The sequence below is a fragment of the Octopus bimaculoides genome, chromosome 26 (assembly GCF_046866305.1).
Source record: "Octopus bimaculoides isolate indiv1 chromosome 26, ASM4686630v1, whole genome shotgun sequence".
Classification (NCBI taxonomy): domain Eukaryota; kingdom Metazoa; phylum Mollusca; class Cephalopoda; order Octopoda; family Octopodidae; genus Octopus; species Octopus bimaculoides.
In genome coordinates, this window is record NC_142953.1 from 22,741,140 (window position 1) to 22,753,807 (window position 12,668).

Below are 12,668 nucleotides of genomic sequence, written 5' to 3' on the forward strand. Positions count from 1 at the left end.
GGCACATGCATCACAACCATATGTGCGCGACATGGTGATCTCATATCAAGATAAACAGCGTATGACCTTACAGGTGGGGACCAGTTAGAATTTTCTTCAGGGCGAGCACCTCCCCACCCCACTCAAAAGGTCCCTGAATAAGGGTTGTTTAAAAATGCTGACCGAAACATCCGTGTTTCCAGAGGTGAATTATCCAAACCCCAAAGAATTCCTTTCAACATATGGCTATGATGATCCGCTACTACTTCTGCTCATGCTCGAAGATGCACCAAGGGACATGCTCAACTGGTTATGGTCAAGCAACTGACAAGCAAATCTGTGGCATTGAGCAGAATATTTGCTGTAGCCTATCTTTTATACCAAGACAAAACCATGTACATGATAAAACTTCCAATCAGTTAAGATGAGGAGCCATGAGAATCACTGCCTGGTACTGCATCAGGGCATTCACAATTATTATTATTATTATTATTATTATTATTATTATTATTATTATTATTATTATTATTATTATTATTATTATTTTTATTTTTATAACGTGCTTTCACTTCACTTCCGAGCGCAGCTCTGTGCGTCTTGGGTATGTGCTGTGGTTTGCTGTGGTGCTCTTATGTTTACTGTATTGAAAGTGTTTTGCGTAGGATGTGTGCAGTGCCCAGTAGTGCAATTTTCTGTATGTTATATATATTTGTAAGTCCTGGTGTTTTTGTTATGTATTTGTCTGAATATTTTTTTATTATACCTAAGGCACCTACTATGATAGGAATTGTTTCTGTTTTTAGATTCCACATTCGAGTTATCTCTATTTCCAGGTCTTTGTATTTTGAAAGTTTTTCCATGTCTTTTAGAGAAACGTTGTCATCTGCTGGTATTGATACATCAATTAGAAAGCATTTTTTTTCTTCATGATCTTTGACAACTATATCTGGTCTATTTTATTATTATTATAATTATTATTATTATTATTATTATTATTATTATTATTATTATTATTATCATTATTATTATTATTATTATTATTATTATTATCATACTGAAAGACTCTCGGATAGTTGTTAATTACCGGTTATTCTTTACTTGAAAGCAGGCAATAACAGATCAGCTGTGACCCAAAGAGGCAATACTCTCCTTAGAATGCGAGCTGTAGCCAACAGTGCTGTCTTCTGGATCACTTCGAGCCTGACAGCAGCTCCAATATTTTTAATATGTTGTTCAAAGCTCTTGGAAACTGCTCCCAATGTCCCAATTACCACCGGTAATACCATTACTTTCCTCATGCCCTATAACTTTCCTATCAAGTCCCGCAGTGGCTGGTATTTCTCATTCTTTTCGGTTTCCTTACATTTCACCCACGAATCGCCTGGTATTGCAACATCTATTATCTTTGCTTCTTTTTCATCTTTGTGGATGATCACGATATCTGGCAGTTTCACCTTTATGACTTGGTCGCACTGCATGTTAAAATCCCAGAGTATTTTGTAATGTTCGTTTACCATTACTCACTCTGGCTTGTATTCATACCATTGTTCGGCTATCTCGAGGTTTGCTTTACCGCTCAACAACCAGTGGACACATCTGGCCACATTGTTTGAGTTCAAATTTTGCCTTTGTCGACTTTGCCTTTCATCTCTCCGGGATCGATAAAATAATTACCAGTTAAACACTAGAAACAATGTAATCAATTTATCGCTTCCTTCGAACTTCCTGATCTTCTTCCAAAATTTGAAACCAAAATTATATCGGTTTTTTTTTGGTTTTTTGTGTTTTTTTTACCTAGCAAATCTACCTCAACACATCGAGTATGTTGGAATGGCAACTACGTACCCGGCTTTCTGACCGCACAGATCTTGCTTTGCCCTATTACCCGTCACTACTAGAGTTCTACTGGTTTGTATCCCGCACTGTATCGGCCGTGGAACGAGCTCGTTTACAAGGAAATATTCCACACAAGGTTGGCATAATTAATTGCTTATTTATTAATTAATTTCTTAATTAAATGATCCAATAATTCGGTCATTATCCTTCGGTCATTATACGTTTGTAGAAAACATGTTACGTTTAAACCTCTTTCCAACTAATCCCATCGGTGATATTCTGAGATTTTATAGACAGAAGGTTATCTCCCTTGTCGGATGTTGTTAACAGGGCATGACAGGAACTGGGAGGATAGAAATTGTGGTTTTCTGGAATGCATGGGGAGAGGACGAATCGCGACTGTAAGTGTCCCCATGGTAGAGCAAGACTCAGACATTGATACGCAACGTTCATTGTGGTATCCCTTCATCTACAGACGATATTACCCAGATAGCAATCCAGTTGGTCATTACTCGTTGACATGAATCTACTCCTCTAAGCCCAAAAGATATTCCACACCCGTCATATAATGTAGGGTAGCCATGTATCGCCTGTACGGAAGGACACTTGTTCCTGTCGTATCATATTTTAACATACTTAAACTTCTCATCGCCTGGCATAAAGTCCCCTTCCTTCTTTACTACAGTCTCCCACTCAGTCGAGGTCTTTCTTGTCTGGTGAATTACTTGGCGACCTCAATAGTGCTGGTGCTACGAATTAACAAAAGCACCCAGTCCACGCTCAGTAAAGTGGTTGGCATCAGGAAGGACATGCCAACATATGAATCATGTCAAAGCAGATTTTGGAGCTTGAAGCGATCCTCCGACTTGCTGGATTCTGTCGAACCGTCCAACACATGCCAGCAGAGAAGACAGGCATCAAATGACGATGTTGATGATGATAAGAAGGAGGAGGGCGAAGAGGATCGCTTTCCTGATCAATAATCTCAGCCTCTTTCTCGTTTTCTTCCTTTAACTCCACTGCCATAGTTTCACTATCTGCATTCTCTTCCTCCTCCTTCCGTTCACCGTTGGTCTTACTATCCCTAAGCACCTGTCTCTTAATGCTTTCTAGTTCAACTGGAGATAACCATTCATTCATTCATTCTGATGGGGGGGGGGTGTCTCTAACTCCTAGCGGGTACTTCATTATCATTTCTCGGATTACCTAGAAAGTAGCATTCCATTACAACCACATTAATTTCTTTCGTCCACCTTTTAGCAGTTGCTTGATGATGACTGGGCCCACGCTGCTCAGCCGTGAGGTACCCGCCGGGCGAGTGACCTTCACAAGTTGTTCTAGCTTCATTCATTCATTCATTCATTCATTATTATTATTATTATTATTATTATTATTATTATTATTATTATTATTATTATTATTATTGAGTGATAGAGTAGTGCATGCTATCAAAGTGACACTGGGGTAAAATATACAAAACCCAGTATACCCATCATGACTACCCGTCTGATAAGGGTACACCAGGCACATGCATCACAACAATTCACAACAATATGTACGCGACACGGTGATCCCATATCAAGATAAACAGCGTATGACCTTGCAGGTGGGGCTCAGTTAGAATTTTCTTCAGGTTGAGTGGCCCATCCCGCTAAAACGGTTCCTGAATAAGGGTTGTTTGAAGATGTTGAACAAAACACCCACGTTTCCAAAGGTGAATTACTCAAACCCCAAAGAATTCCCCTCAACACATGGCTATGATATTCCCCCGCTACTTCTGCTAGTGATCAGAGCTGCACATATCGTCAGCCACCAAGGGACATGCTCAACTGGTTAAGGTCAAACAACTGACAAGCAAATCGGTGGTATTGAGCAGAATATTTGCTGCAGCCCGAAGACAGCAAGCTGGCAGAATCGTTAGTACGCTGGGGAAAAATGCTGATTGGCATTTCACCGCGTCTTTAGGTTCTTGTTCAAATTCCTCCGAGATCCACTTTGTCTTTCATCCTTTCGAGATCGATAAAATAAGTACCAGTCACGCACTGGCGTCAATGTAATCGACTAGCCCTTCCCGCAAAATGTCGTTCCTTGTGCCTGTAGTAAAAATGGTTATTATTATTCTGCGGACATGCAGTTTCTTGTCGTTTATGAATTTTTCTTCTCTCTTTGTTCACGACAGGCTTTGGAGGAAGCGTACCAGTTATTATCGGAGGCACAGAGAACAGCTACGACAGAGCATATTTTGTCTCTGGCAACAAGGGAGGCAACTGGCGTTTACTTCGATGGATTCATTGGGGACGCTGATAGTACGGTAAGGAAACTGAACTTTAGTTTTGTTGGGATTTTTTTAAGTGTGTATGCACCACGGAAACTACGACCACCACTGTAATCATCCCCACAACAATAAACACCACCTCTACAACCAACGCCAACACCACCATAACCACCACCACCATCCTCACGTCCACTGCCACCACCGTCGCCACCACCAGCACCACCACCACCTCCAACACCACTATCATGAACCACATGCTTCTATTGTTTCCGTCACTAATACCGAGCTTGTCCCCAGCCAGCCAGCCAGCCAGCCAGCCAGCCAGTCAGTCAGCCAGTCAGTCAGTCAGTCAGTCAGCTAATTGCGACTAGAATAATTTGCTAATCACTGTTTTCGCATATCAGCAGAGACTAGATTTGTCCAAACATGCAGTTGACAGAAAATACTTGCTACTGACGATGCGCAAACACACAGAAATCCTAATATTCCACTGGTGGTTGCTTTTCGCCTACCATTGATATACATCTGTACTTCATTGTCCCAGTAAGTCCATACTAGAAGAGTTTTCAAGAGAAACACTGCAGTTTAGTGACTTTCGATAGCATATCCACGTCAAAAAGGATATACAGAATGCTGTACACACACACACACACACACACACACACACACACACACACACACACACACACACACACACACATACACACGCACGCACACACACACATATTGTTGCTGCTTCGAGTAGAAATCTAGGCGGGCGGGGGTCATAATCACCACTGTGTCAATAAAAATAAACAATGGGTTTAAACGTTGAAGCCACTTATTTTCAACTAATACATTACGATGTGTACGTGTGTCACGTGTGCATATAAGTGTACACCAAGTGTACGTGGAACACGTACAGGTCGTAACGTATGAGTAGAAAGTAAATGGCTCCAATGTTTAAACCATTGTTCATCTTTATTGTTACAGTGGTGGTTGTGACCCCCGCCCACCTAGACTTCAACACGAAGCGGCAACGGTTGAAAAAAACTGTCGGTTTACCACAACGGAAACAACAAAATTGGTCGCACCAATACAAAACCACGTTCCTGGCAACATGAAACAACCCCCCCCCCCAAAAAAAAACATTCAGGGATGGGATGACAGCCGTCCTCCGAGACACGGACGGACACAGGGAGACACGACCGCTCGGTTAGAGGACAAAACAGCATCCTTCCCAGATACAAACCGGAAGTGACCCACCACCGACAAGCCGCAAAGCCAAGACCAAACAATAACATAAACTTATCGCTGAAGATAACACACAGACCCACACCCACACTGCACATATATATATATATGTGTATATATATATATATATATATATATATATATATATATATATATATATATATATATATATAAATATATATATATATATATATATATAAATATATATATATATATATATATATATATATATATATATATATATATATATATATATATATAAACATATATTTACATATGTATACACAGACACACACACACACATATATATATATATATGTGTATATATATATATATATATATATATATATATATATATATATATATATATATATATATATATATATATATATATATATACATATATATATATACATATGATACTTGGTGTGTGCGTGCGTGCGTGCATGTATGTGTTTCTGCGTCCGAACATGAACTTGTTGGTAACTTAAATTCTTCGATATTCACATTGGAATCAACTTACTTTCCGTCGTAGCTTAAAGCAGCCTTCACTGTTTCCTATATATGCATTTCCCTTACGTTTCTACACTACATCAAAACCTGAATTTCGTCTTGCTGTTGTTGTTATTGTCGCTGTTTCTCTTGCAAAGAATAAAGCCGAAGACCGTCTCTTTACGACGTCCGTTGCTGTGAATGCTCTACAAGGAATATGGACCGTCTATGATCACAAGTCTGGCAAGAATATCTGGATCAAAGGTAACCCTCGCTCTTTCTTTCTCTTTCTCTTCCCCCTCCCTCCCCCCTCTTCTCTCTCTCTCTCTCTCTCTCTCTCTCTCTCTCTCTCTCTCTCTCTCTCCATGCGCAAAGATTATATACGATGGCGAGTCAGAAATAATGCAATTTTACTTGGTATGATATTCTGATCCCTCGTAAATACACATAAATGTATGTATATGTATATAAATATATGTATGTATGTGTAAATACACATACACACACACACACATATACATATGTTTGTGTATATATATGTATATCTGTGAACACACACATACATATACATACATACATATATGATAAATATTTGGGACTAATAGGAATAAATAGATGAGTGTGTTTGAATGTTGAGTTGAGCAGTGGTACAGTTTAGGCTACCTCTTGTCATCCGCAGTCGTGGTATACTTCAGGAATTCCCCAGTGTCAGTTAGGGTAATTATATTAAGTGTGGAGGCGCAATGGCCCAGTGGTTAGGGCAGCGGACTCGCGGTCATAGGATCGCGGTTTCGATTCCCAGACCGGGCGTTGTGAGTGTTTATTGAGCGAAAGCACCTAAAGCTCCACGAGGCTCCGGCAGGGGATGGTGGAGAACCCTGCTGTACTCTTTCACCACAACTTTCTCTCACTCTTTCTTTCTGTTTCTGTTGTGCCTGTAATTCAAAGGGCCAGCCTTGTCACACTGTGTCACGCTTAATATCCCCGAGAACTACGTTAAGGGTACACGTGTCTGTGGAGTGCTCAGCAACTTGCACGTTAATTTCACGAGCAGGTTGTTCCGTTGATCGGATCAACTGGAACCCTCGACGTCGTAAGCGACGGAGTGCCAACAATTAATTAAGTAACGAGAAGATGAATTTGGTATTAAACCTTATTCTGTACAAAGTTCGTTTCGACCCGTCCAGCTATTGTCCTTTATGTGTGGGACTCCGTTAAACGTTGTGTTGCATCGATTTTGCAGTATGGGTCTCATCAGGTATATCCGTAGATAAAGTTGTGTCTCACTAAAGATCTTGAGTGTCGGCTGCCATGTTGTTATATGCTCCTCTAGTTAAGGAATAAATAAAATGCAAACAAGATTGCAGAAAAGCAAAAATTAATTCCCCAACTAGAGGGGCATATAACAAATAATAATATAGATAACATATATATGTATACATTTATTAATGATTTTTTTGGCTAATTTTGGAAGAAAATTGGCATTTTTTATATTTGCTGCCGATAAAAACAAAACCCCTGCCTGCGCGGTGGATTTGAAGAATTATAACATGTAAGCACGAGGCATGTTCTGTATTGCCTCGTATTTATATGTTAATCTTGGCTTTCCTGCTGATGATAGGTGCGCCTAGCAAATTATTTTAGTTGCTGAAGATTGCTTGAAATCATGGTACAGGAAATAGATGGTAAATGTTTTTATTTTTCATTCCCTTTCGAAATTACCCCTAATAGTGGTTTGCATTTTAACTACTTCTAGCGGGTTAGATGTCCTATAATGGCCATCTCTTATGTGTTTAAATGTACACTGTATTCATATATATATACATATATGGGTACAGGACGTCACAGAAAGTAAACATGAAATGCGAAAACAAATGAGTTCAATACGCAAACAACGCGAGAAACAAATGGAAAACAGGACAAGTAACTCTCGTTGTTTGCATATTGCACTCATTTATTTTCGTATGTTATGTTGTTTACTGTTGGTGACGTCCTGTAACCACGCCACCTTTATTTAATTCGTCCTTAGTCGAAAGACATCTGTTGCTAATGTCCTGTTATTTGCATTTGTATTTGTGTACCATTTCTACGCTTTTTTGTTTCGTCCTTGATTCCGAATACATTCGCTGCTTTCTTCCAAGGAATCTAGAGCTCTTAGCTTAGTTTTTCCTTGGGGCTGGCCAGATTGGAGCAATCTCGAGTATAACCAGCCGAAATTGCAAATATAATATGGAATTCAAACTGAGGAAAGAAAACTCCGAATGATCCGTCCTTGTTTTTTCTTGTCCCTTTTTTGTATCATCTGTCTGGATGTTTTGCGTTCTTGTCCCATTTTTTTGCATTTATATATATATATATATATATATATATATATATATGCATATATATAATATTTACACACATACACACACACACACACATATATGTAAAGGGAGAGTCACTAATTTGTAACTGTTGATATGTACTTTTGTAATGGTAGAAGTTTATTAGTGTAACGGTTGAGCCACCAGTTTATAAACAATAATATGCAACGTCTGAGTCGTAATCAGTTTGTAAGGCTTGGTTCTTCGTTGATTGCCATTATGTAAAGATGAAAGAACAGTAATAGAAGTTGTGGAGAAAATATTTATTTACCGTTACATTGTAAAAAAAAAAATCCAAAACCACGACAGGTTGGTATGTATAATTAGTAAATGGAAAAGCATGCGAAGTAAAGATAGAGGTAGATTTTTCCTTGTATAGTTTGTATTTGTGTTCTCGTCATTGTGTAGTAGTAATTACAAACAGAGATGGCGTAAAGTTCTAAGAAGAAAGTGAGCTGAGTTAGTGATAGTGAGAGAGTCGAGGGAAGTTGGGTCTCATAGTTGCTGATTATAACTTGTTATTTCCTTCTGGCCGTTTGTCTCTAGTGGCTGCCTGCTTGTGACCATGATTCCAGTGCTCCGTTCAGTAACTGATAGTTGCTCTCTCTAACTCGAGTTGTCGCTAACCCACTAACTCGAGTTGTCACTAACTGACTGACTTCTGCTTGGGGATTCTTGCCTTTATAACTATCCAGAAGGATAGATATATCGTTGAGAACAATAGATTTTACTGGTGGTATTTATCTTAATTCTGGCATTTGGTGGCTTATGAAAGGTTAGAAGGGTCAAGTGGCGAAGACATTATATGGCTTAGCTAAGGCGTCTGGCAAATGTAAACTGCTGTCATAGAAAAAAGTATTGTTTTGCCATGAGAAAAGTGCTGTTGAACTGTTAATTTAAATTTGGCTATCGAGGATCGAATCTACATCATGCCTGCAAGATCCACTACATATATATATATATATATATATATATATATATATATATATGATTATATATCTTTACCTAGTTTGAAACTATAAAATGCAAATTATAAAATTTGATGCAGAAGCAAACAAAATGGAATCAATTAAAAAAAAAAAACTCAATTCCAATGTTGATGATTTTATTCTTGCAACGTTTTCTAGAGACACCGCAGAACGTAATCGAAACCGTAACCTCAACAGTGACATTCCTACAAGAAAACGTATTCAACAACCGTTACAGACCTTGGAACGCTTTCTTTTCTGGTTCCGTCAAAGGATTAAGTGTAAGTAACGAACAATGAATGTTTAACTCCATTAAACCACTTCATATTTGATCCTAACTTTAGTTACGTAGTTTTCTAAACATTAACTAAGCTATTGCATGCTAGATATTAACCTTAGTTACGTAAATGTACGAGCATCAATAAAAGACGTGACCCTAACTTTAGTTACGTAGTTTTCTGAACATTAACTAACCTATTGCATATTATATTTTAACCTAAGGCAGCGATCTGACAGAAACGTTAGCACGCTGGGCGAAATGTTTAGCAGTATTTCGTCTGTTTTTATGTTCTGAGTTCAAATTCTGCTGAGGTCGACTTTGCCTTTCATCCTTTCGGGGTCGATAAATTAAGTACCAGTTGTGTACTGGGGTCGATCAAATCGACTGGGCCCCTCCCCCGAAATTTAGGGCCTTGTGCCGAGAGTAGAAAAGATAGATCTTAACATTAGTTACGTAAATGTACGAACACCAACAAAAGATTTTCGTTAGGTAATTTTTTTCCAAACATTAATTTAACTACCACATGCATTATTCTAACTTTCGTTACGTAATTTTCTAAGCATTAGCACAATTATTACATATCTGATCATAACTTTAGTTACGCAATTTTCGAAGTATTAATGAAACTTCTTAGGTAGGTGTAACTTCCGTTGCGTTATTTCTTTTATTCAAGCATTAATTTAACAACCACGTACATGATCCTAACTTTAATTACGTAGTTTTTTATGCATCAACTGAACCACTATATATTTGATCCAAATTTTAGTTACGTAATTATACAAGCATTAACTCTCACGTATTTCATCCTCCATTTAGTGACATCATTTTCTAAGTATATATTAAACTATTGAATTATTTGATAATTCTAGTTACGTAAATTTCCAAGCATTAACAAAGCTATAGCAATTTCGACCCTGAATTTAATTACGTAATTTTCAAAAATGGATTAAACTATCTCATGCTGATTCGTGTTATGTAATTTTCCGGTACTAATAAAGCGGCGAAAAATTTAATCTTATCTTCAGTTACGTGATTTTATAAGCAGAGATTAAACTATTGAATATTTCATGCTAATTCGAGTTACGTAATTTCTCAAGCATTCATTACGTGGTTGAATATTTCATGCGAATTCGAGTTACATAAATTTCCAGCCATTCATAAGTCTATTGAAATTTTGATCCTAACTTTACTTACGGAATTTTTTCCGCAATTATGAAACTATATATTTCATGTTGATTCCGCTTACGTAATCTTTGCAAGCATCAGTAAGGCTACCGAACCTAACTTTAGTTGCGTAATTTTCCAGATTTATTAAACTATCGAGTATTTCATGATAATTCGTGTTACGTAATTTTCCATGTTTTAATAAAACATCCGCAATCTTGATCCTAACTTTAATTACATAATTTTTTAAACATCTATTAAGTTTTAAAAGATTTCATGCTAATTCGAATTATGTAATTTTTCTGGCATTCATAAAACTATATCATTATCTATTTTAACTTCTGTTACGTAATTTCCCAAGTATTTATTAAACAACCGAATACTTTGTGCTGATTCGAGTTACATAATTTTCCAAATAAGCTTAAAGCTGATGCATTTTCGATCCTAACTTCAACTACGTGATTTTTGCACGCATTGATTAAACTAGCAAATATTTTATGTTATTTCGAGTTACGTAATATTCCTCGCACTAATAAATCTACTTCGGTTTCAATCCTATCTTTAGTTACGCAATTTTATGGTCCTTATTAAACTGTAGACTATTTAATGCTAATTCCAATTACAGAATTGTCCTTGCATTTATTAAACTATTGAATATTTTATGCTAACTTGAGTTACGTAAACTTTACTTGCACAATTTTGCAAGCATTTATGAAATCGAATTGTTTGCGAAAGTGACGTACGTAAGTCTTGCAGCATTAATAAAGCTTCTGCAACTTTGATGTTTTAGTTACGTAATTTTCCAAGCATTAATTAAATTATCGAATATTTCATGCTAACTCGAGTTACATAATTTCTCATGCATTCATAAATATTGTTTCTATTTACGCAATTTTTATGGCATTAAACTCTAAATTTCATGCTAATTCTTGTTACGAAATTTTTGTAAATATCATTAAAACTACCTGAATTTCGATTCCAACTTTAGTTACGTAATTTTCCAAGCATTAATTAACTTATCGAATATTTCATGCTAACTCGAGTTACATAAATTCTCATGCATTCATAAATATTGTTTCTATTTACGCAATTTTTATGGCATTAAACTCTAAATTTCATGCTAATTCTTGTTACGAAATTTTTGTAAATATCATTAAAGCTACCTGAATTTCGATTCCAACTTTCGTTACTTAGTTTTCCGAGCGTTCATTAAGTGATCGCTTTCTCTGTTGTAACTTTAGTTTCGCAATATTCTAAGAATTAACTTAGCATTAATCAAACTCTCAAATATTTCATGCTAATTAGAGTTATGGAATTATCCAAATGTTCATAAATGTCCCTTTACACTTTGTCCCCCAAAACACCAATGTCAATTCCTTTATATTCTCTTTCATTCCTTACATTTGCAGACTTTGCCGTTTCTTTACCCTTTCAACCGTTTTGACAATTCAACGACCATGATAGGCCGAGTGATGGCCATGGAAGGAACGATATCCGAAGAGGAATATATCGCGAAAACCAAAGAACCTGTTCCGATGATGGGTAACATGACTACACCGATGGAATTCCACGGTTTCAACAAAGAACAAAATGTGTTCCCCTTCTGGACATCGGAACCGTACACGTACGCCACGACATTGTTGGCTCTCAGTCACTTCCAGAACACCGAGAAGAGGGATGCGTAAGGGAAGACCAGCGTCGACGACCACAACTACAATGAAAACGACAAACGACAACCCCACAGAACCTATTACGGTTCGCTTAGCAGTATGATCGCACCACAACGCCGCCCCCTGGCGACAATAACAGCGATTAACACCACACTATCAACAATACATAACAACAGCAATAACAACAACAATAAGGACCACCACCACTACAACCATCAGCATCATCAACAATGACAATAGGAGCAACAACAACAGCAACATCACAAAGATGGAAACAATCAAACATCTTCAGAAGTTTTACGATACAAACCAGTGGTTAAACTTACCTACGTTATTATTATTATTATTATTATTATATTTGAGCATCGTCGTTTTATTTTTGTCAAATATATATATATATTCACTATA

General features: G+C 37.3%; 1 protein-coding gene across 2 annotated transcripts in view; it reads left to right on the plus strand.

The window, feature by feature from the left end:
- The window catches only part of LOC106878628 (uncharacterized), a 30,685-nt gene extending 18,017 nt beyond the window's left edge, over nt 1-12,668 (plus strand). For both annotated transcript variants that reach the window (XM_089342959.1, XM_089342958.1), the window contains exons 4-8: nt 1,778-1,951; nt 3,995-4,126; nt 5,974-6,079; nt 9,306-9,427; nt 12,000-12,668. In XM_089342959.1, coding sequence (XP_089199085.1) covers nt 1,778-1,951; nt 3,995-4,126; nt 5,974-6,079; nt 9,306-9,427; nt 12,000-12,275 — 810 coding nt within the window. In that variant the 3' untranslated portion in view covers nt 12,276-12,668. The remainder of the gene's footprint in view (nt 1-1,777; nt 1,952-3,994; nt 4,127-5,973; nt 6,080-9,305; nt 9,428-11,999) is intronic.